This window comes from Copadichromis virginalis, linkage group LG3 (assembly GCF_057382275.1).
Source record: "Copadichromis virginalis isolate Kocher_CV1m ecotype Utaka linkage group LG3, C_Virginalis_male_GT1.1, whole genome shotgun sequence".
Taxonomy (NCBI): Eukaryota; Metazoa; Chordata; class Actinopteri; order Cichliformes; family Cichlidae; genus Copadichromis; species Copadichromis virginalis.
In genome coordinates this window covers 40,390,427-40,416,529 of record NC_140620.1, presented here as the reverse complement: position 1 = coordinate 40,416,529, position 26,103 = coordinate 40,390,427, and the positions used below count along the sequence as shown (strand labels likewise).

General features: G+C 39.2%; 2 protein-coding genes and 1 long non-coding RNA gene across 3 annotated transcripts in view; all 3 read right to left on the bottom strand.

Annotated features, from left to right (window-relative positions):
- LOC146714745 (Fc receptor-like protein 5) overlaps nt 1-7,346 on the bottom strand; it is a 33,220-nt gene extending 25,874 nt beyond the window's left edge. The window contains exons 1-2 of the mRNA XM_085440400.1: nt 7,262-7,346; nt 6,864-7,139 (exon numbers count right to left, since the gene is read on the bottom strand). Coding sequence (XP_085296526.1) covers nt 6,864-7,139; nt 7,262-7,346 — 361 coding nt within the window. The remainder of the gene's footprint in view (nt 1-6,863; nt 7,140-7,261) is intronic.
- On the bottom strand, nt 55-1,123 carry LOC146714747 (uncharacterized). Its single transcript, XR_014918851.1, has 3 exons — nt 944-1,123; nt 232-279; nt 55-111 (listed from the first exon to the last, which is right to left on the bottom strand). It is a non-coding gene; the product is annotated as an uncharacterized LOC146714747 (long non-coding RNA).
- Nucleotides 4,176-5,430, bottom strand: LOC146714746 (low affinity immunoglobulin gamma Fc region receptor II-like). The gene is made up of 3 exons (XM_085452627.1): nt 5,153-5,430; nt 4,359-4,607; nt 4,176-4,186 (listed from the first exon to the last, which is right to left on the bottom strand). The coding sequence occupies exons 1-3, from the start codon at nt 5,418-5,420 to the stop codon at nt 4,176-4,178; spliced, it is 528 nt and encodes a 175-aa protein (XP_085308753.1). The 5' UTR covers nt 5,421-5,430.
- Nucleotides 7,347-26,103: the final 18,757 nt, after the last annotated feature.

Here is a 26,103-nt window from a genome sequence, read left to right as displayed (position 1 = left end):
TTTCCAAACCAGGTTTTCTTTTTATAAAATTAACTTTGGTGTACTCACTCTTAGTTCTAAGATCTTTAAACTCAATAAGAGAGGAGGTGATGTCATCGTATTCATCTGAACCTGAAATGTTCATATTTTATTTACAGGTTTGTAAAAACATATCACATGAAATTAGACTCAATAAATCAAAAACAAGTTTCATCTCTAACTGCTCTTTGATTTCCAGCACATATACTGTACCATTTCTGTTTTTCACTTGTGTGACTGATTCATAGACGTCAGCAGTACCTAAAGAAAAAACAAGCCAGGCTCACATTAATCATTTTATTACAGTTACACTAAAGATCAGAGCAAACACAGAAACACTGTGTGAGTCAAAACCAGGACTGTAAGATCTTTAAATGTTCTTTAAAAAACTGCTGAACACAAACTGAACCTGATAAATGTTCGTGTTAATGGAGGTTTAATAAAAGTCAGTATCCATCCATCCATTCGCTTCTGCTTATCCTTTTCAGGGGCGCTGGAGTCTATCCCAGCTGTCATAGGTCGAGAGGCAGGCTACACCCTTAATGTGTGTGTATGTGTTAGTCCCCATAGGGAAATCGTTCCTCTGCATTTAACCCATTCACCCAGTGAAGCAGTGGGCAGCCACCAATGCAGCACCCGGGGAGCAGTGTGTAGGGACGGTACCTTGCTCAGGGGTACCTCAGGGTAGCCGTCCAGTGGAGTTGAACCCCCGACCTTCTGATCATGGGGCCACCACTCTACCTACTGAGCTATCCCTGGACAGGTCGCCAGTCTGTCGCAGGGCTCACACACAGGGACAGACAACCATTCGCACTCACATTCACTCCCACATTCACACCTATGGGCAATTTAGATTGATCAATTAGCCTTTCCCCACTAAAAGTCAATATTAATAATGATAATAAAGATTGTTTTAAATACTGACCATGTTGAAGAGAGCCGTACACATGAGTTTCATCCTGGTTGACTCCATGATTTGTGGAGAAGCCCGGACTGTGACTCTCAGACTGGATCGACCTAAAACAGGAAATAAACACAATTGTCATGGTCCTCGGTCTTTTGACCCAACGGTTTGTGTTTTTCATTATTATGATCTTGTGTTTGTTCTGTTTGTGTACTGGGGTTTAGACTTTTTAGTTCCCAAAGTTTGGTTTCTGTGTTTCCTCTGTTTAGAGTCTGCACTTAGAGTCTCTGTGCATTTCCTGTTTTATTGTGAAGATCCATGTCTTCTGTTAGTGTGTTCAGATTATGTTTTCCCCTGTCTCATCAGTTCAATTTGGTTCAGCTGTGTCTTCCTCCTGTTTGCTATTCCACGTTTCCCTCTGTGTGTATTTATAGTGTGTGTCCTCGTGTGCTTGTTGCTGGTTCGTCTGTGTTCTTTCCCTGCATCATTCTGTGTCGTCCCCAGTGTCTCCCTGCATCATCATTTTGCCTTTGCTGTTTCTGTTTGTTTCACCTCTTTATGAATAAAACTCATTTGCATCTCAGCTGCCTGCATCTTAGGTCCTAATTCTCAGCCTCCACTCATCTGCCACGGCAGACGTGACAACAATAAATTCAAAAGCAACTGATGTTTGTTTAAAATAATAATAAAAAGTATTTTACCAACCTGGTGAAGCAGGAATCTGTAAGATAAGATAAGAATACTTTATTAATCTCAGAGGAAACCAAGCGGTCACAGTGGCTCAAAGACAGTAAGAACAGTAACTGACTAAACTAAATAATATAATATATCACAAAGTATGAATAATAATGCACACCACAAAAAGTAGAGAATTTCAATTCTGTTGTACCAGCTGCAAATGGCAGCATTTCATCGTGTAGTCGATGGATGTTAGTAGCAGCAGGTATAGAGTATTGCACATTGAGATATTTACAGACACCAGTGTGTGCATGTGTGCTTTCACATGATGATGTATGTTGTAGAGTCTGACAGCAGCTGGAAGGAAAGATCTCCTAAATCTCTCCTTCACACTGTGGGTGCAGCAGCCTGTCACTGCAGGAGCTGCTCAGTGCTGTCAGAGTGACCTGCGTGGGGTGGGAGGTGTTATCTAACAGGGGTTACAGCTGAGCCACCATCCTGTCACTGACTACCTCCACTGGGTCATGACGACGTCCCAGAACAGAGCTGGTCTTCTTCATCAGACTGTTCAGATTCTTTCAATTACAATTATTATGTTTAAATGTTTCACTGATATTTTCTGTCATCAGATCAGAATGAATGTTTGAATATTTAAAGTGAATGTAGTAAATAATCTCTGTAAAACTATCTAATAGTGAAATGTTCATATTTTATTTACAGGTTTGTAAAAACATGTCACATTAAATTAGTTTCATTAAATCAAAAACAAGTTTCATCTCTAACTGCTCTTTGCTTTCCAGCACATATACTGTACCATTTCTGTTTTTCACTTGTGTGACTGATTCATAGATGTCAGCAGTACCTAAAGAAAAAACAAGCCAGACTCACATTAACCATTTTATTACAGTTACACTAAAGATCAGAGCAAACACAGAAACACTGTGTGAGTCAAAACCAGGACTGTAAGATCTTTAAATGTTCTTTAAAAAACTGCTGAACACAAACTGAACCTGATAAATGTATTGTGTTAATGGAGGTTTAATAAAAGTCAATATTAACAATGATAATAAAAACTGTTTTTCAATGCTGACCATGTTGAAGAGAGCCGTACTCATGAGTTTCATTCTGGTTGACTCCATGATTTGTGGAGGAGCCCGGACTGTGACTCTCAGACTGGATCGACCTGAAACAGGAAATAAACACAATAAACTCAAAAGTAACTGATGTTTGTTTCAAATTATAATAAAAAGTATTTTACCAACCTGGTGAAGCAGGAATCTGTGAAAGAGACAAATGTTATTACACATGTTTGTCATGTATGAATTGTTCCACTGATATTTTGTGTCATGAGATCAGAATACATGTATATGTGTGAATAATTAAAGTGTATGTAGTAAATAAACTCTCTAATACAGCATGAAAAGAAGAGGCTCTTACACTTGGACTGTCTGCAGCGATACAACAAGAGCAGGAGAATAATAATGAGAGAGACTCCACAAACCAGTCCAACCATCAACCACACAGGAGATGAAGAGCTGTCAGCTCCTGACACAGTTACTGCAACAACAAATAATAATTAATTATTAATAAAGTGTAAAAGAAGAACTCTGAGAGCACAAATCTCTGCTAAGGCAGCTCACTCTGTTGACAGTATTTACTTTTAAAGGAACAATATTGTATTTTCAGTGTATTTTTTTTGTTTTATTTGTACTGTGAGAAGTTTGTAGTTCAGTAAAAATAAGTCCAAAGGCAGATTTGTTTCAACATGACAACAAGAGCAGATGTGAAATGTAAAAGTGAGGTCAGAGGTCAAACAAATGATATTTTAAATCTTTATACAGTATTTTCTATATGTTGACAAGACACAACACCTTTGTAAGAATCATAGTTTTTTATGTCATAAGGATTTTTTTTAGTCATAAAGTTGACCTTGAAGACCTGTAAGCCAAATGTTAATGGATAGTTAACATGACTGCAGCTCGTCAGTGAGGTAACCAGGCAGGTCTGCTGGGATCCTTTCTAGGAAAATAAGGTTTATATGCTAACAGATTTTCCCCTTGTTTCAGTTTCTTCCTGCTTCAAGATTTGTTTTCATGCCATCATTCACCTCCAGTCAGACGCCTGCCACCTTGGATCATTGCCCCCCTATTCACCACCACTGCTGCCCCCCTCAGAGCCTCTTCCTCACTTGCCTGCCTGCCCATCGTTCAGCAGTTTCCACAGACCTCTGCCTTCATCCACTAAACCCAGCTAGTCTGGACTCCAAGTAAGGCATTGTTGCAGCCACTTTATGAACACTCTCTGTCTTGTCACATTCCCTCAGATTTCCTGCCCTAACTGCTCTCTCCTCTCCCACAGATCTGCCGCCCTCACGCTGTTATGTCCGCTCCTCTGGCCTGTCTCTCTCACCTCAGTTAAGATGTTTTTGTAGGACTCACTCATTAAGTTTAGGTTCATTTATGTTTTGTTCTTGTTGACTGAGTCAAAGCTCACAATCTGTTGTGTTAAATAAATTATCCTTTGTTTGATAAAGAAACTGACTCATTACTTCCTCTGCTGTTTCCACCTGAGTCCATCACTTGAGTCCTGAATCACAACAATATTAAACCTGACAATTTAGAGATATTACATAATAGTTTTATAAAGTTCTGACTAAATAGACTCAGGTGGCTTCAAAACATTAAAAGAGATAATATGATGTTATTTCTCAGTCATGAAACTCATTTACAGAAAGACACACTGTTTTGATCCTGCTCACCTTTAACTGACATCCAGCTCTGTGCTGACTCTCTTCCTGAGTACTGACACTTGTAGAAACCTTCATCAGACTTTGACACTGCAGAGATCTTCAGCTCCCCTCGGGTATCATTTTCAATAAGTTTGTCATTGTGATAGAAAAACACATTGGAAAGTATTTTTTGTGTTCTCAAACTGCAGCTCAGATTAACAGAAGCTCCCTCAGTCACAGGATGAACAGGACTCACCAGGATAGGACCATTACCATCATCTGTGAAACAATCACACACAATTGTTTCAGTCAGACCAGCTGGTGCACACTTTGAGAAAAAGCTGTGAGTCGTGTCTCATGATCTACATGCAGATCTGGTTTTCTGAGTGATTATGAGGACTGGAAATATAGTTGGGATGTTCCCTGCAGGAGTCAAATTATTGACGGTGACATTATTGAATGGTTGAAGGTGAAATTGTAAATGTTTGTATGTTTGTGTTATTTTGCATGACGTGTTTCCCAAATTTCTCTGAATTGAGACATTAAAGGTTCATCTAATGTGACGACAGCGATGTTGAGCTTTGTTGAGTTTTATTCTGACAGAGAAAATAAAAAATACTGTTGGCAAATTAAGACAAACTGGATTATGAAAGGATGAAATTAGACAAACAACCAAGAATATTTTGATGCTTTTCTGTCTAAAATTGTCTGAATTTTGTTTTGTTTTTCCACATAGAATTACTTCACATAGAGCAAAGCTGGGACAAATGTTCATGTGACGTCTAAATCATTCAGATCCAAGAAGTAAATGTATAATAACATACTCTGTACAGTGATGTTGACTGCACTGCTGAACTCTCCTGATCCAGACTCACACCAGTACACTCCAGTATCTGACTTTGATGTGTTGAAGTTACATGTGGATCCAGTCATTCTCCTACAGTCAGAGAGTCGGCCATCAGAGAACTTCCTCACTCTCCACTCAGTGAAGTTTCCCTCACAGGTCAGTGAGACAGAGTCAGAGGTGAAGTGTTGCACTCTGTCAGGACTCACTGTGAGAGACGCTGCTGAATGAACATCTGGAAACAACATGCAGTGAAGAGACAAAGCTCACAGATGTTAGGATTCAAAAGATCACAGTGAAAATATTTGTTTGTTTGAAGCTTTTGTTTTGAAAATCAAATTTAATAGTTCAATATGATAAAGTGTTTGTTTGGTGAGACAACACTGAGTCTGACAACAAGCCCTGAATCACACAGACAGTCAAATCAATGGAAAACAAAGGAGCCGAATACTGACATGTTTAAGATGATCTAACCCACATGCTTTATCTGCTGGCAGCTCATGTAGAGCTTGGTACAGGTCATGTGACATCATGAGCTTTGAGTCATCACTCTCAGCATCATCCACCTGATACAGATCACTCTGAACACACTTCAGTCATTTGCTGTAATGTTTCTGTCATAATTCTGTGATATTGTCTGTTTCACAGATTCCTTCTACAGTGAGATATTTTGCAGCAGCAGGACCAAAACTAAAAACCTTTGAAGTATATTTTAAATGAACAATAACAGCAGCTGTTATTTGTGACGTCTTCTTCTAGCGTCCATCTGTAGTCAGTGTTTGTCTTGTATTTGTCAGAGCTGTTAACCTGCCTGCTGACATCTTTGTTTCTTTATTAACTATATTTGACTTTTTTATCTGAACACCTACCTGAGCACTAAACAAAGAGTCTTAACTGTGTAAATCCTGTCTGTGCACTAAGTAAAAATAATCACTACAAACAGAAACATGAGTTTAAATATCAAAACATTTAAAATCTCATAGATGTCTTTTGTTTTTCATGTTATCACATTAAATAAAAACTGAAAAATAAGAAAAGGAAACGAAGAAATTCAGTTTGGTTTGATCACAGAGAGAAAGGAAAACATTCAGTTCAGTTCTTCTTTTGGGAAGTTTTAATATAAACGGAGATAAATGGTTGTCATGGAGATGAGATTTTAATGGTCTAAATGTTGTTGAATAAAAATGATGACCTAACATGAACTTATTGAAAGGACAGAGAGAAACAAACTGACCTGCAGACCAGACAAACTTTGGTTGACTGTGATCAGTGTGATACTCTGGGTCTCCTCTTCCAGCTCTGCACACATATCCTGCTGTGTGTGTCTGTCCATGAATGATGTAGGAGTTGTTTGCAGTCCCACTGCCATCAGGTAGCAGCTCATAACTGGAGGATTTATAGTTGAATGTTTTCAGATCAGGAACAGCTTTATACCAGTAGAAGCTCCATCCTGCAGACGGATGTTCAACCTCACAGTTCAGAGTTACTGAGGCTCCAGGACTCAGCCATGATGGAGACACAGTGAGGACAGGACGGGGTTCATCTGTTCAACAAAGATTTTCTCTCAGTGAACATGTAGTACAGTCTCTGAACAGTGAGCTCAGTTTATACAAAGAATAATAATCTCAGTCTATATGAACAGAAACACATTTTACAAAGTGTTCAAACAGCTTAAAGCAAATATGACTTACTGTCAGAAACTGTCAGTGTGACTGAATCACTCCACTCTGTTGTTTCATGCTGTGAACTTTTCATTCTGCCCTTACAGCGATAGTTTCCACTGATCAATGATGAAGCAGATCTAATCCTGTATTCATTTTGATTTGGAGGTTTTATGGTGCTGTTTGCTTCCCACTCATAATTCCACTCAGTGTCTCCTCCGTGGATCTCACATCTGACAGTGATCGTCTCTCCTCTGTATATCTCAGACCAGTTTGGATGCAGAGTCACAACAGGCCTGATTGAGACTGTTAATGTTCAAGAAAGTACAATAAAAACACATGAAAGACAAAAGGTTCAGTTACCATCAGATGTAGTGCTTTGTAGGAAGTTACATTTACACTCACCAGTTGTGTCAATCCTGACTGACTGACTCCACTCTGTGTAGTAAACTGGTTCTCCTCTTCCTCCTCTGCAGCTGTAGCGTCCTCCCTCTGAGACACTGATTTGTTCATTTGTCACAGGTTGATAAGATTTGCCATCTGTGTACCAGTAGTATTTCCATCCAGATGATGATGATGATGATGATGATGATGATGATATTGGTGATGATGATGATGGGTTCACAGAGCAGGTCAGGGTCACACTGCCCCCTACTGGAACAGCTGTCCTATCAGCTCTCAGTTCAGCCTTTGGTTTCGCTGCAGTTCAGTTTAGAACAAGAACATAAAAGTAAAAAGGACTGTATCAGAACAATTTAAAGATGGAAATATGTAAATGATCAAATATCATGAAACCCTAGTTAAGATGAAACAAACTGTGTCACACATAATATTCTGTATTTCTGTTTTGATCAGCACAGTGTTAGTTTTTTATATTTGCCTTTGCTAAAATTACACAAGTACAGCAGCAACAGAAAGGCTGAAAAACAAAAGAGTGAAGGTTTCACAATTGTTGAAACAAAGTTCAGAGCTCAAACTGACTGAAATGCTGTGGAAGAACCTAGAGAGCGATACATAAACACATCCCTACAAACTTAAATGACAGTGGGCCAAAATACGACTGCTGCTACTGCTGCGAGACAATAGAGCAAAGTGGGGCAGGAGAATGGCAATAGAGCGTATAACACTATCTAAGCTGTACTATCAACTATAAATAAAGAAAATAAATAAGTACAAAAAACAAACAAACAAAAAAAAACGGCGACTGGATCTGATTGTATTTTGAACATCTGAGAATTGCTTCTAAATGAATGTGAGCAGTTATCATTTCATTGGTGTTATTTTGTACTTCTGTTTTTGGTGTATTGTTCCTTTATCACATGTACCAGTGACAGCCAATCAGTGTAACCACAGCGAGCAACAGAAACCTGAGTGAGGGGAAGAGATTCAACAACAAAGCAAGTTGTGAACAGATGCATTTTTATTTCCAGTCTTTCACAGTGATGGTGTCCAACTTCAGTCCTTGTGGATAAAATCTGTTTGATGGAGTTTAAATGAGGATTTGGTGAGTCACAGTTGGTTTGCTTTGGTGTCAGTTAGCACGTTATGTGCTTGTTCTTTACTAAATCTGATGTGGAAGCCTCTGATAGCTAAGATGAGACCTAGTATGTGTGTTTTATATTCTTTTGCTGTGGAAGCTGACATTTCCTGTTGCACAGATGTCTTTAGGCCACAATAATAAGCACAGTGAACATCACCGCTGACATTACAGGGAGGGAGCAGTTTGGATGTGATTTCCAGCTGAGCTGTTAGGAATGCTGGAATAAGACTCCAGTGTTTGTGTTGCAAAACAGATCAGGTTTATTAGCCGAGTGCAGATCTTGGCGCTGAAACCTGAGACTGTCGAACCTCGATGGTGATCCACGCCTAGGAGATGTGAACTTCCACTAAAGTCTTCTGTTCCTGCTGGATCAACTCATATTCCAGAGATCAGGGAACTGACTCACACTTCTGAACTGTGATACGACTCCACCATAAACTCTGTTACTGCAACACACAGAGGATTTAATCCAAGAACTGATTCCACACCAGACTGTGACTGTGGAAGGTTTCTCTGTAAATCTGTGGACAGCTGATTTTGTGCTTTCAGTGTTGTAATTCCATTCATTGTGTTGGTGTTGCACTGTGTTACTGACTATTCCTAACCAGCCACTCTGCAGGTCTAGTGAGTGACTTTTACTTTTATTTATATTATTCTATGACTTTGATTATAAATTAATGTGCACTGGAAGGTTTTTCTATATTTCAGTTTTCTGTTCCCCATAAACAAAGTTCTGCTCTTTGGTCTGTTATTTTAGGGCTGCTAGTTGTAAAGTGCTCGTGTGAACTGAGATTCTAGTTTTAGCTATCTGTAAATGTCTCCAGTGCAACAAGAAGATGACCGGAGAATAAAAACAAACATTTCATTCAAAAGCACGAAAGAAACAGCTGCAAAGCTTTAAGAGAAACAAGTGTTTTCACTTATTTTAATAAAACAGATAATCTGGATGAAACATCTTCAACTTACTGTGAAAAACTGTCAGTGTGACTGAATCACTCCACTCTGTTGTTTCATGCTGTGAACTTTTCATTCTGCCCTTACAGAGATAGTTTCCACTGTTGGATGATGAAGCAGATCTAATCCTGTATTCATTTTGATTTGGAGGTTTTCTGATGCTGTTTGCTTCCCACTCATAATCCCACTCAGTGTCTCCTCCATGGATCTCACATCTGACAGTGATCGTCTCTCCTCCGTATATCTCAGACCAGTTTGGATACAGAGTCACAACAGGCCTGTTTGAGACTGTTCATGTTCAAGAAAGTACAATAAAAACACATGAATGACAAAAGGTTCAGTTACCATCAGATGTAGTGCTTTGTGGGAAATTTAAAGTTTGAACTCACCAATTTTGTCAATCCAGACTGACTGACTCAACTCTGTGTAGTAAACTGGTTCTCCTCTTCCTCCTATGCAGCTGTAGCGTCCTCCCTCTGAGACACTGATTTGTCCATTTGTCACAGGTTGATAAGATTTCCCATCTGTGTACCAGTAGTATTTCCATCCAGATGATGATGATAATGATGAGGATGATGATGGTGATGATGATGATGGTGGGCTCACAGAGCAGGTCAGGGTCACACTGCCCCCTGCTGGAACAGCTGTCCTATCAGCTCTCAGTTCAGCCTTTGGTTTCACTGCAGTTCAGTTTAGAACAAGAACATAAAAGTAAAAATGACTGAATCAGAACAATTTAAAGATGGAAATAAGTAAATGATCAAATATCATGAAACCCTAGTTAAGATGAAACAAACTGTGTCACACATAATATTCTGTATTTCTGTTTTGATCAGCACAGGGTTAGTTTTTTATATTTGACTTTGTGTTTTTACAGTTCATTACATACATGGACAGTTCAAATAATTAATTTGAAACATGACTGAGTTTATTGATCAGTAATCCAAAAATAACCCAGGTTTATATGATCTGATTGTATTTTGCACATTTGAAAATTCTTCCTAAATGAATTTGAGCAGGATTAAATTCATTGGTATTATTTTGTACTTCTGTTTTTAGTGTATTGTTCCTTTGTCAAATGTACCAGTAACAGCCAATCAGTGTAACCACAGCGAGCAGGAGAAACCTGAGTGAGGGGAAGAGATTCAACACCAGAGCAAGTTGTGAACAGATGCATTTTTATTTCCAGTCTTTTGACAGTGATGTCTTTTATTCATAAGCAGGAATGAAAAAGCTACAAAGCTGTAAGAAAAACCCATTTTTCACTTATTTTAATAAAACAGATAATCTGGATGAAACATCTCCAACTTACATGATACAGTCAGTGTGATGGTTTCACTCCACTCTGTTAACAAATACCCCCTTCTGCCCCGACAGCTGTACAATCCACTGTCAGACTCAGTAACTGTGATGATTCTGTATTCATTGGATGTTGGAGGTGTGTTTAACTTGTTAGGTCTCCATTCATACGTCCACTGAGCTCCTTCAACTTCCTGAATCTCACATCTGACAGTGACTGTCTCACCGCTGTATATCTGAGTCCAGGATGGCTGCAGGGTCACAGTGGGCTTACTGGGAACTGTTCACATAAGAATGATCCAGTTAGGAGAGAAACATGAAAACTCTGCTGTTTATAACATAAGAGGAGAGTTACTGCAAAACAGCTGATTCACAGACAGTTTGGAGACTGAACATCAAAACAAAGTCACAATAAAACAATTTATAGCTTTCACACTTTAACACAACATTTTAATATTAAATGTATTCGAATTTACTTTGTAAAGTTATATTTTATTTATATTCTAAAACTCACAGATTTTTCTGCTTTAATTTTACTTTGAGGTTAAAATCAGCGTGGAGAGCCAGAACACTGATGACGCTCTTTCAAAGCAATCAATAAAATGTTGAAGTGAGTTCTAAAACATACTGGGAGCCAGAAAATTATTAACCTATCACCACAAAATAATGTTTGCTTCACACGGTACTTTTAAATGATTATGTTTCATAGTGTTAGTTTTGTTTTGTTTTTTCAACAAAGAAGAAAATCTGCCTCTCCCTTCCTATTTTCATGACCAGAAGCAACTTATCAGCTGACCTTAGAGTTCTGTTTGGAGTTTGTTTAGTTAAAAGATCAGAGACTAAACAATCATTATAGCCTGACTGCTACCAAAATAAAGCATATTACACTAGCCTGGATGAAATAAATGCATGAGTTACTTTCTCAAACTGAGCAGATGACAAAACGTCTATCATTTTTGCAAAGGCCCTCAGGAGGCAGAGTCTGGCTTCTACAACTGAATTTATTTATTTCTCAAATGAGGAACTGTCATCAAAGATCACCCCCAGAGTTTTTACAAAGGGAGGTCTGAACTTTTTCAGAGGAACAAGGTTACACTTACAAAACGAGGGTCAGGAGATTTAAAAATTACAATCTGTTTTTTGATTGTTTACATTCCAAAAATGTATTGGCAACCATGATTTTATGTCATCACAGCAGTCTAGCAAAACTTTTAAATGGACTGTAAAACTTTTTTTTAATGCCATCTGTTGGAAGGGTGTTTTATAGGAGTTTGATGGGCAGCAAACATAAAAAGAGTTAGAATGCTGATTCCAAAGAAAAGGGTGGAAATAAAATCCTTGTTTAGCTTGAGGGGATAATAAACAAGCACAAGAGGAGACAGATCCACCATAAATAATTATAGTTCAGAGCTGCCATAAATATCAGCAGTGAGGTGTTGGCATATAAAAGGGTTCAAATAGATGCAAGACCTCTGCTGTGACCAGGTTCCTGCAGGAAGCTGCCTGTGACTGTTGCAGGTGGTGAGAGCTTTCAGTCAGCTGAAAGAATTAAAACCTTTTTTTAGTTCCACCAGGTCTCAGCACAGAGACACATTTTAATTTGTTTTACTTTGTTTAAAAATGTATATCCAAAGAATTATTTAGGTTATATTTGCCACTATTTAATAACATAATTACAAACCTTTAAGCAGTAAAAATGTCTTCTGCACCATTTTATAGAGAAGAATTTAAATTTCAATCATTAAAAATAAAAACAATTAATGAATGGTTTGTACACATGTCATGGGTCTTGTACAAAATTTAAAAAAATTAAAAAACAGTACATCTATGCAGAATATGCATCCATGTCTGCACAGCATTATTATTTTTAGGATTGGCATGGTTTGCAATATTAAGGTGGTCTCTGTGGTACCAATGAATCCAGGTGTGAGGACATAAGATGTAAAATAGTGTCTTTGTCTTTAAAGACTTATTTTTTTATTCTTATTTTGATCAAAACTGATCAAATAAAAATATTTCATAAGCAGACTGATAATTTTGACTTTGAAAATCAACAATACATTTAAAAAAATAAATTAAACCAAGTGATTCAATAATCTTTATATTCCAGTATTTGCTTTTTTTTCTAAATCTTTACATTTACATATTACACATTTATGAACATATAATCAATGAGTCATCAGTTAGCTGTTGTTTCCTAACAATGTTGTTAAACCTCCAGTGATGGATTCAAAGCTGGAGGCTGCTCTGCTCTCATAAACTGTTCATAAAATGTGAAATACAAAGTTTTTATGTAGCACCAAAGTCAAAACTGGCAAAGAAAAACTAAGAGTAAAGGTTCAGTAACCAGGAAAGGAGCACAAACTGTTTTTTAAATCACTCTAAAAAGACAAAACAGCACCATGAACTCCTCTGTGTCTGTAAGTGATCTGAAGACTGAACAAAGGTGAAACAATGTACTGAGCCTAATAATTAATAATTTGACAGATTTAGTGGTTTAAGTACTGGTGGTTAGTAAATATTGATTTCCATTACAATTTGGAGAAGACCTTTTTCAATTCTCAACATTTTTTTAAACTCATCAGTTTCCTGAATAATGACTGAATCGCTTTTAGTTGTGACTAAATTCGTGTTTCTTCTCCTTCCTCTGCAGGTGTAGATGCCTCCATCAGAGACAGAGATTGCACTCTTAGAGCTAAAAGAGATGATCTCATTTTCAGATGAGGTTTTTCTGAACAGAGTAATTCACCTCACAGGTCAGTGTCACACTGCCCCCTGCTGGTGTGGTTGTGCTGTATGCTGTCAGAGTGGCCTTGACTTTAAGTTCTGTAACTTAGACAAATATGAGGCTATTATTGTGGTCCTTTTAGTGGAAGAAGGAAGGAAAATAATAATAATAATAATAATAATAATAATAATAATAATAATAATAATAATAATAATAATAATAATAATAATAAATCCGAGCAATAGTAATAAGTGTGCCTTTTGGCATAGGCACACTTAATAAAACTGAACTTTAATATCTAAATAGTCTAAAAATGGAAACATACAAAGAATCAAATTGTAAAACTAGAAATAAATAAACTGTCAATAGAAACAACTAAGAGATGAACACACATGAGTGTTCACAGATGCTCTGACAAAGACTGACAAGACACAGCAGGACTATTTAAACATGACTGGGAATGAGAAACAGTTAAAAACAAACAGGAAAATCATAAAAGAGGAAGAAAAATAACACAAAGGATGAAAGAAAACAAACCTTTAAATTAAAGAGGAAATGTTTTTTTTAAAAAGCTAAACAAAGATGAGGAAGAAGCACTCAGACTAAAATGATGAAAGACCATGACAGTGACAAATGAATAAATCTATATCGATGGCACTTTGTCCAGTTTGTTTTACTTGTTACTCTTCTGTATGTGAAGCCTTATTCATTTATGACTTGAACAACTTTCAGAGGTTTTTTCAAGAGGACACTGAGGCAGACAGCACACCATGACACTATAAATAACTGAGAGTAAAAATTCATAATAAGACTGATTAAAGTCTTCAGGCAGGACTTTAACTGACTGATCTGTGGTTGAGTCTGTTTTCAGATTAGAGTTACCTGCATTTACCCTAAACTCATCACACTGTGCTGTAATACATTAGATTGATCCTCCAGTTCATCAGCATCTTGTGAATCATAACTGTGATCTGTGAGGATGGACAGATAAATACTCATGAAAAGGAAATCAGTCAGTTTCACGGCAACAAACTCTAGTAAATATAAAGTTTGTGTATCGGCTGAGAGAAACATCTGCTCACATGGTTGCACTCTTGATATGATCATTTTAGTATTTTAACCAATAAATGCAGTGGAGTGTGAGCTGTATCATATACAATATTTTGTCCCTCAGGTTATTCCTGAAATATAGTTTGTTTCAACTTTGTTATATGACGGGTCACATTTATTCATCTGCTTCTTCCTGGTCTGCTCATGTCAAAGTCCGCCATCTAGTGGTTAAATGGAGGAAGTGCCAAGTAATGGCTAGAGCTCCCTGTCTGTGATAGTTCTGCATCTGCTGCTCTTGAGATGGGATAAAGTGTAAGTTTGGGGAGATGATGGATTGTTTCTACATATTAGTGCTCTGTCCTTCTTGTGGGTCTGTGAAGTTTGTTACATTACTACTGTAAGCTAACTGTTAGTGCTTTGTTTTGCCTGTTAGCATAAAACATGTCAGCATGTGGTATTTGTATTTACGTCACTTGACAGGCTTTGTCCATTTATTGTTAATGTTATGATCTTGCATTGGTCATGTGACATTTGTGCATCTACACTGAGATTAAATGTACCTGCTCTGCTTTGTTGTTACAGTTTTACAGACTGAAAGTGGTACAAATGGTACATCAGTAAAAGCTGTGAAGAACGCCACAGTCTCCACATGGAGCGCTTACTGAAGCCATTTATGTTTAACTGCACAGGCTGAATAGAAGCATTGAGTCTGTGCAGAAGATAACATGTAAACACAGGGAGGATATTATTGAGCACATTATAGGACATAACAGCTACATATATGAACAGGAAGAAAATAATCATTTCTTACCTTCAGCATTTCCACAGATGACAGTACTGAGCACTAAAATAATCAATAAAACCTCATCAGACATTATACAATCAAACTGTTGTAACACAGTGTGCAACTATAAGTGATGCAAAAAGCAGCAGTGTATCAAACATTTAAACACTTAAAGAATCACAAGTCTGCTTTGTTCCAGCTCTCAGGTAAACAGGTTAAAGCAGTGACTCACTGTAATTCTCACAGATCAGAAACATTTTCTTTAATCGCTGCCGTTCAAACAATGTCAGACGTGTACTTACAGAAAAAGCCCATCATGCAGAGCAAAGAGTGCCCCATCGTCACATCCAGCCTGCTGCACTCTGATCCTCAGATAATCAAACAGTTTTAGTTTGCAGATAAAGAGAAGTTGTGTTTAATATAGATACAACAAGAGTTTTTCTACAGGCTCTTATTCTGATTGGTCTCTCTGTCCTTCCTGCCGTTACACACAAAACTCAAACAGCTCCTGTAGCTTTGACCGCAGCAGTTGGTTGACATGTTTATATTTCCTGTCCACTGCAAACATAGAAGCTTGTTTCTTTTGTTGTGTTGTTTCCTTTTTCTATAATATAAAATGTTGTTGTGTTGCTTCATGTAAGTATGTTTTGCCCGTTTGGGGGATTTTTTGGCTGCAATATCCACTAATATTTGTCTCCTGGCAGGTTTCTGCAGACTGGGAGTCACTGAGAGTGAATATACCAAAACAGCTTTTCTACTTCGGTGCCTGTATTTTCACTAAAGCCTTTTTAAATCATTTTTCTCCTTTTAATTGTTTAACTGCAGAATTAAAATTAAATTTTTACTTTAGGCTGCATTAAAATGTCTTTATTTTATTCGACTCTTAGCTGAAACATCATCATGCAGTAATATAGTGAAAAGGCTCCTTTGACCTCAGACCTGTGAAAGTTTTCACCTTGTGGTGGAGACCCAAACACAGGTAATGACTCAGTGTGTGGCTGAAGTGAGACTAAAGACTTTTATGTTTCACCAACTAAAGAACAATTAAATTCATAGATAAATTCAAAGTTATATTTATTATCTGTTGTCATTTCAAAGTAAAGCAGGAACTCATTTATTCTGCAGACTGTTCTTTGTCTTGCTTTGACATGTATGTGCAGATGCACACTGACCTCAGCCTCTGACTACATGTAAACACAATAAAATAAAACAAACTGATGATGTGAAACAATGATTGAAACACTGTAATAATGATGTTTGTGTTGAACACCACATGTTACCAACCAAGATCATGTGATTGTGTTCAGAGTCAGTTCAAAAAGCAGACCCACATGCTAAATGGTTCTTATACAGCACTTATTTTACTCTTCTGAGTGCTTCACACAACTTGTAAATGGCCTGTATTTATATAGCACTTTACTAGTCCCTAAGGACCCCAAAGCGCTTTACATATCCAGTCATCCACACATTCACACACTGGTGATGGCAAGCTACATTGTAGCCACAGCCACCCTGGGGCGCACTGACAGAGGCGAGGCTGCCGGACACTGGCGCCACCGGGCCCTCTGACCACCACCAGTAGGCAACGGGTGAAGTGTCTTGCCCAAGGACACAACGACCGAGACTGTCCGAGCCGAGGAACAAACCAGCAACCTTCCGATTACAAGGCGAACTCCCAACTTGTGCATTCACCCATTCACACTAGCACATTTTTCTTAGTGCTTTGTGACAAACATTCACACACATATTCATACTCCGATGGATGCCTCGGAGAGCAATTTGGGGTTAGTATCTTACCCAAGGATATGTGATAAGCAGACTAGGGGAAGCCAGGAATTGAACCAGCAACCCTCCGATCAGTAGATGTTCAGCTCTACCGCCTGAGCTACAGCCACCCATGCAAAGCAGGACTCAGAGTACCAAACAAAGGTGACCTTTATTATGAAGCTGATAGTTTCAGGCCTCGATGGTAACAAACGAAGAAAACTGAGTTACAGATAACTGATCACAGGAACACAGAGACTTACCTGTGGGTCATCACAAAGTCTCTATTGAGATCACAAAAGTGTCAACTTACACTTTTCAGTCAACATAAATAAATAACTGAGACTTAAACACTGTGTGATTCCACAAATGTTAATCTGTCCAAATGATTCAGTGATGTGTAGACTAATAGATCAGAAGATACTGTGGTGTATTACCTACAACATGACTGTAGACGGATCTTATCATAATTATTCCTGAAAGACTTTTACCTTTATTTTTACTCATGTTGCCATAGTAACTTTAATCTCCGAAGACCTGAACTCTTTCATAGCATTTTTATTTCTCTTTGCTATTTGGGCTGATTGGCACCTGATGAATGTAAAAACAAAGAATTACTTTTTACTTGATTTTGCTCTACAATGGCCTGATATCCACATATGGGGACATTCGATTGAAAATTTGATAGAACAGTGGCAGAATAATGTCCTCGTGAGTGGATATCAGGTCCTTGTAGAGCAAAATTTAGTACTGTGGTCTAGACAAGACAAAATGTGATGTCCACATATGTGGACGCCACAGGTTAAATCTTGAAAGCATGCTGAGAAAATGCACAAAGCATTGCAACAAACCACTATTGAACTGTTCACTTATAACTGGATCAAGCTTCCACTTCCTCTTTACACTTACTGAGGTTTGATAACAAGAATAAGACGACACCACATTCACACCAGAGTTTTTGAAGTGTTTTAGAGCAGTGGGTTGATGTGGACGGTTGTTTCTCCTTGTATATTATGTGCATGTGATCACAGCTCTGGGCCCTGTCCTCCGTCTTCCCTCTGCTCTCTTTCAGGTGCTGTTTGTTTTCTGTGTCATTTCCTCTTTTTTTCTTTTTTTTAAAAATCTCTTTCCTTCTTCTAATTTCTTCCTCCCCACCTGTCAGCTCTGGCACTGTTACAGTAAAGATGTGTAATCTTTTTTTATTTTACTTTAATACCTGTAAATAGTTAATGTAGCAGTTAAAGCACACTTTCTATAGTAAATGTTCTTCCTCATTTTAACTCTGCAGGCTGATGAAGGAAACAACAAAAGATCATTGAGGTTTGTTTCAGTGCAGAGATGGTGCAGATAAGACTGCAGCTCCGTGTGAACTTGCAGTTATACAAATAACAATGTTTACACAATCCTTCCTGTCACAGTCTGATCTACAGGTCAGAGTCTAAACACTTTCTGCATATGTTCATGGTCTCAGTCATTAAAGTTTCACATGTTACTGACATGTTAATATTATAAAGTATTTTCCTCATCGGGGTATGAAGAGGACAATAAAGTGCAGTGTGCTTTAGGACCTTATGTTTGCTGGATACTGATGGCTTAAAATAAGACACTGCTACACACAAAACTGTTGTCTCAAACTACAGGCTGCATTTCCTCTTTTGCATGTGGTCGAGACGAAAATGAGGCCGTTCAGTAGATTAAAAATAAACCTGTGGCAGAACAGACAGCAACCACCAACAACCCTTCACACACATATCGGCACTGTAGCTATTCTGCATTGTCATTTTTGCGGTTTGATCTTAATGCCTTTAAATTTCATACACAAACAGATGTCATGGTCCTCCAGTCTTCTCTGACTTCCTGTCAGTGCTGTTGTTGTTCCTCTCTCTCTCTCTCCTGCTGTCCTCTCCACCTGGGTGGTGCACCATTCCAGGTTCCTGCCTTTAGCCAAAGCAACTGCTGCTCATCATCCTCATCCGATGCTTAAGGTGGTGGCTGAGCTGTAGGCTTTGCTGGATTGTTGTACTTAGTTTAGTTTCTGTAACCAAGACACAGAATAACTCCATCAGTAACATCATAGCACCCACCCAGCTGTATAGAAACTCCGTCATGCTAGCTAGTACCCAGTACGAAAATGTCAACATAACGAAAATAAACTCCACCTAAACTTGGTTTATATCTGACCCAGATAGACTGCAGGTCATAACTTCTTACCTGAAGTTCAGTTCACACTCAGACCGGCGGCCGCCACGGGTCTCTGCTCCTCCTGTCTCACCTGCTGGCCTCCACCACTTGCTAATGGTACTCAATCTGTGGAAGCTCCATGATAGCCACCACACGAAGTAACGACCCTATCTAAATCCCAGTAATGATTAACGCGTTCCTGATTTTGGCATAATAACTAGTTACCGTGCTCGTTACCACAATAATAACGTAGTTACTCTAACGCGTTAGTCAACACTGGTGAGAGCTTTGTGACATTTACCGTGTTTGGAGTTTCAAGTTAGTTTGTTGTCTTGTGTAGTTCTTCTTGTCCTTAGCGGGCGACCAGCGGCGGTGGTCTGCCGCGCAACCAGTACGCTGCTGTAGGTGCCGCAGGTTCTCTTGCTTGACCAACGATTATCTTCCACGCTTTTCGATCTAAGGCGATGGTTCTTGCCTGCTCGAGGTCAAGTCGAAGGGCCTTCAAATCATCCTGGATTTGTTTCATCCATGTCTTCTTTGGTGCATTACGATGCTCCCTCCAATCGGTGGGGCGTGTCAACCAGCGCAGGGAGGTGAATGCTGCCACCGCCTGCCCAATTCTGGAGCGTATCTCCGCTGATGATGCCACTTTCTTCTCCTCGACAAGGGACCCCAGATATTGAAATTGTTGGACTTGTTTGATCTGCACACCATCAAGGTGGACGATCGTTGGTGAGCCGTCAGTGGTCAGGACTTTGGTCTTCTCGGCGTTAACCTTGAGGCCGTACAGTTTGGAGTGCTGGGCGATGTCATAGAGGATGTGAGTTGCCTCGGTGTCGTCTTCGGCAAAAATGGCGCTATCGTCAGCGAACATTAGATCGGTGATAAATCGATCGGTCGAGGCTTGGACTCCGCGGCGGCCCTCGAATGCTTTGCGCATTATCGCATCGATGACGATGTTGAACAACAGCGGTGACACCACATCGCCCTGCCGGACCCCTGTCATGATGGGGAATTCTTCGGACACTTCATCATGAATACGTACCTGGCTGGTCGAGCCATCGTAGGGGGTTTGTAGTAGCTCGATGATCTTCACGGGTATGTGTTCGGCTGCCAAGGCCCTCCACAAGGCTGGCCGGTCGATGCAATCAAACGCAGACTTGAAATCAATGAAGATGATGACTTTTCGGCGTCCGCATCTGATCCGTTCCTCCATGAGTCGACGTAGGGTGAAGATCTGGTCGCTGCAGCCTCGTCCGGGTCGGAACCCGGCCTGTTCTTCCCGGCTGGTCATCTCACGGTGCTTTTGAAGGCGTGATTGAATTATTTTCATAAGGACCTTGCCGACGATGGACAGTAAGCTGATGCCCCGGTAGTTTTTACATTCTCAGTTGTCGCCTTTCTTTAGGATAGGAATGACAGCCGCCTTCTTCCAATTTTCTGGTATCACATTTGATGTCCAGATCAGTTTGAATAATGAGTGTAGACATATGACGAGGACTTCTCCTCCAGCTTTGAGGGCTTCTGCTGCCACATGATCAGGGCCAGCGGCCTTGTTGTTCTTTAACGAATGGATTGTGAGTTTGACTTCTTCTACCGTTGGTTCTGCATCAGACATCGACACCGTAGGAGGGTCGATGATGGGCGGCGCTGCAGCCGGACCTTGGGGCGGATCGTGATTGTAGAGTTCATTGAAGTATTCTTTCCACCGTTGCAGGCGCTCCGCAGTTGACTTTACAAACGAGCCATCCACCTTCCTGATGTTATCATTCATCGTCTTGCACTTGCCACTGAGACTACGTATGGTCTGGTACAACACCCTGTAGTCTTGTCGTTCGGCCATATTTTCAAGTTCCTCAGTGACTTTGTTCCAGTACGCCTCACGGTCTGCTTTCATCTTCAGCTGCACATCACGGTTTAGCTGACGATACTTTTCAAAGTTGGTTAGCTTGGCCTTCTTGCGTTCAACGACCAAGTCGAGACACTCGTCCGAGATCCACGGTTGTGTGCGACGCCGGTTGTGTAGTTAGTGTGTAGTGTAGTTGTTGTTTTGTTTTGTGTGTCAGTTCTACTAGTGAATGTCACAGTTGCTGTCTTAAAGCCACCAAAGACAGATTGCAGTGTAAACGCTGAGTGACACACCTGGGGCCCGTTCTTCGTACCTCGCTAAGTAAGTTAGCTGGATTAGATTGTTGACGATTTCGCGTGATCTTGGATCGTTCGGTTCCCCGAAGCTCATCCGGGACTTGCTGTCATAGCAACAGAGCCATAAGCGTAAACCTGCTCGGGAGCAGGTTTACTTTATGTAAACAGGATTAGATCGCGGCCACGCAGGTATGTCCGCTTCATTTATACGAAAGCAACAGCGATATTCCACCACTGTTTCACCATAAATAAATAACATCAATGTAACTAAAGATAATGCAGCACTTGATCCTTTTATTGATGTCACACAGATACATACAGGTCATTTCCTAAAAAAGGGAAATGTACTATTAACATTCTATTACATGTATGTGATTATTACAGATGTAATTCATATTTCAGAGTAGTAATTGTAAATTACTTCGTGTAATCAAGATGAGAGACCACGGCTATAAAAGCGAAGGTGGATTTGGGAAGTCTGTCGCAGCCATGTCCTGTCCATATACGCGAGCCACCCATTGCGGAAGGTGCAAGATTGATAAGGAGAGTTTTCAGAATTCAGCGTATATTGCGGGATAGACAGGATCCTTTAGCTCAGCGCGACAGTGTGCTCATTGAGAGATATCGATATTCCCGTGAGGGTATTATTTACTTAACCAACTTGTTGACGAGGGGGTGCAGGACCACCACCTGTCTTTTTTTTGCTCTGCCCTTTTCTTGGTTGCTGTTATGAACAAACAAACAGATTATTTCAGGGTCTCTTTTCAAGAGACTGAAAGCAATATAAGTGATAAATATTACCATTCTGTAGAATATTCTTATATTTCACTTTTACTTGTTCCCATGTTCTAGTGGGTCCTGTTGTGGCTCTAATGTGAAAGGGGATATAATGTAACATAATATAATATAATGTAATATAATATTGGATAATATAGTGTAATATAATACATCTACCCTACCGCCTACTGGTGTTGGCCAGAGGGGCCGATGGCGCGATATGGCAGCCTGGCTTCTGTCAGTCTGCCCCAGGGCAGCTGTGGCTACAACTGTAGCTTGCCTCCACCAGTGTGTGAATGTGAGAGTGACTGAATAGTGGCATTGTAAAGCGCTTTGGGTGCCTTGAAAAGCACTATATCAATCCACTCCATTATTATTGTTATTATTAGATTACTTACGAGTTTAATTTGTCAGCAACTTTCTGCCAGCCCTCTCTCCTTGCTTTTGCAGCCTTTGCAGTGTTCCCTTGCGTTCTGATTAAACTCTGAAACTCCTGAAATCCCTCACTCAAGAGTTCTTGCTCTGCTGCCGAAAAATACCGAGCGCGCTCCTTCGACATTTTCGCCGACCAATCAGAGGGTTGCCGATCAATGTTTCTACTATCGATGCGTAGCCCCTTTTATGACACCCAGTGATCTCACATTACTTCATCCAGCTGTACTAATCGTCAACAGCAGGTGTGTTCGGAGAACCGGATTAGCGAGCTCACGGTTAGCGCGATGATTTGGTCTTGGATGTGTCATTTGATCTTGGATGTAGTAAGCGACGTACGAAGAACGGGCCCCTGATGTCAGACCTGCAGGATTTATCCCTGTGCTGTTCTCATCTGTGTTATAGTGACACAAACTATTTTTTGGAGTTGCATAAATAATTTGTTCTCTTCTTATTTGATGCAGAACACCTGATTGTTCTGTAAACAGTTTTAAATGGTTTTATAAAAAACGTCTGAGCCTTGGCTGCATTTTTAGGTAAATAGTACCATATAACTTTGTTGTTTGCAAAACTTGTGCATATTTTTTAAAAATGTACAATTTGTATTTGCATTTCAAGTTATGAAAATGATTCGTTAAACATGCTTTTGGTTTTTACAGTCAAAAATATCACTTTGTCTGAATTTAGATAAATTGTGCTGATACATTATATCAAAATGGGTAAATAACAGATTGGCAAGATAAACAGTTTTTAAAGGTGAAATATAGAGGCCGAATCAAAAGTAGTCAAAAACGGCCAGTTATACCCTGGACCCCAGAGGGTTAAAGGCTAAAAGCAAAGTTGTCACCGAGTACTGTTTATATTTGTGTGTATTTCTGCAGCTTTTTAAAGTATTACCTTGGTGCCTTTGGGTGAAATAATGGTAATATGACTGATCCATATACTCACAAAGAATAGCCACTTGTTTCTGTGCTACCAAAGTTCCCCGGCTTTCATTCAAAATGTGTTTATCATCAGCACCGACACATTAAACTACTTAAACATTATAAATGTCTTCAAGCTCACACTGAGGCCTGTGGGGCACAATCAGCCACTGAGACAGTTCACACATTTATGTGTGTTTGTATATGAATATTTCATACTTTAAGAGTGCTTGTTTATTTAAGGGAGATGAACAAAGTACATTGGAATTGCACATAATAATATTATAGATGATAAATTAAATAGATTTTAAGTAGATGCTTGTGCATTCTTAAAGTCTCATATGTTGAATTGAACTATGTGATCTGTTCAAAGCCTCCCAGTCAGTGCTGTTCTCCATGCCTGTCTGACTGTACATGATGTCATTAGCACAAACACTTTAAAGGTGATCATTTAGGACTTCAGCAATAATACAGACAGCAATGTAGTTAGCAACAAAACAGTTTTATTGGGAATTAACTTAAAAAACAAACATCAGTCTCCTATTTTCTATCACACAGGAAAGAAGCATCAATATCTGATAATTTATTTATTTGGGGGGGGGGGGGGGGGGGGGGTCAACAGGAGAAGAATATCTCTAACAAGTTGATTTGTTCTCATCTTAATTTTTAAGTGAAAAGTGCATTTTGAGTTTATACACCATGTATATAAGGCGACCGTCCTTTTGCAGTATTTTTGTGTGCTGCGTTTTTCTGTCTTAACAAAAGGGGAACAAATGTGTCTAAGTTCACCCAGGATGATTTGTTTTCATTTTCACATGGTCTTACTGAGGTAATGCGAAAAGACTATGTGCACCTTAGCATATGCTACTTCCGGTGGCACCCAAAATGCACACAGATGGAAGCAAAAGGTGAACTTAAATACAGCTTTAATGCTGGACGACAAAACAGAAAACTGGCTGAAGTAAAATACAAAATAAACTTACACAGGCAGACAGAACACACAACATGAATGAGGGTAGATCGCAACACTTTTGCAAATATGTAATGTCCTGATAAATCGAGCAGATATTTGAAGTTTACACAGCTACATTCTCGACTGAAAATATCTTAAACATTTATTTTGTGACCAAGAAAGAGTAATATTAAAACAAAGTAGCTGCCGCCATTGTTGGAAACTAGAATTGGCTGGGCCGCACTATGAATTCTGGGTTAGATCGGGCCACAAAGAATACACCCGACCCATCTTTTCAATCTAAGGAAAAGGACACATTCGGAGGAGTCTTCGAGGTTGGACAGTCTTCGTTGCGTTGCTGTAACGTTATCGACCTACAAATGCAGCCTGCAAAGGATGCAGCCCCTGAATTTGGACACAGCTACGACACTGGAGACGGCTTCTTCTTGTTTTTGTGTTGAACACTAGTTGACCTGATCGTGACTAGTCAACGAATCGTAGCAACCCCAGTTGTTATTATTGGATGACTCTACACAGGTTTAGCTGAGAGGTCGGTGACAGAAAGTGATTATAGGGTTGTAGCTTACACCGTCCCGATCATTGTGTTCTTATTTCTTAGAGCAAAAGAAGTGTCAGTCTGGACAAATGAACAGAAAAACTAAACAGAGGCAGATTCTGTTGGCATTGATATTTTTTATATTGTCATTTGTGCTAAAATATATAGATATATAATCATCGCCTTTATGTGTCCTAATATGGCTATAATTATGAAGAAGTCAGACAGTCAGAGGATTTATTTTCAACCTTCTACTATTTCCTTTATCTGTGTCTGTGCTGACAAAATGTGCTTTCTTTATTTAGAGTGCAGCTTAGTCCAGAGATGAGCTATGTTATACATTAGGAAAGCACCATGTTCTGTTTCTTCTAAAGTGCAAGACTTCACACCTTTAAATGTTTGTTTGAGACATGACTTATTACAAGTTCCTGTTTTTATAGTTTAGCAAGGTGCTTGTTTCTGCTTTTCTGCATACCTCATACACACGGTTTAAGGTCATTGAAAGGTCGCGTGTCTATGTATGGTATAGCTGGAAACACGCACACACACACACACACACACATGCAGTCTGAGCAGAAGAAAAGCTGCTCTGGAAACATGAGCAACAGTTTGACAGGTGACCAGAAAGATGGTGAAGCTCAGCAAACACGAAGCAATTTGATACCAGAACAAAAGAGAAATGTCTCCCAAGAACAGCAACGACTTCACAGTTTAAAGAAGAGCGATGATTCATAACCATCAAAGAGCAACTCAGAGGATAAACAGAAGAAAAGTGATTTGATTGAGAGGAGAGTGATTCTCAGAGACGGTCACTGAACAGGAGACGTGACGACTTTCAGGACGCCTCACTGACATTCATTGATGCAGATGATGATTTGACTGTGACTAACCCAAAGATAACAGTTATATTTGTTACCATTTAAGATATTTTGACTCTAAATGATGTATTTTTTATTATCGTAAAGCATTTCTAAAACCAGTAACACTGAGATTTTATCCACTTCTGTCTGTAGTTTTGTGTCATGGTCACAAGTCTGTGAAAACAAAGTGAGTGTAATCTCTAAGAGTTCAAACTTAAGTGCAAATTAAAATATTTTGATGAAAAAAAACCATCAGAAATGTTTACATGAACCAAATCACAAAAACCAGATGGAAAACATGTAAAACAATCAGGTACTGAGCAGA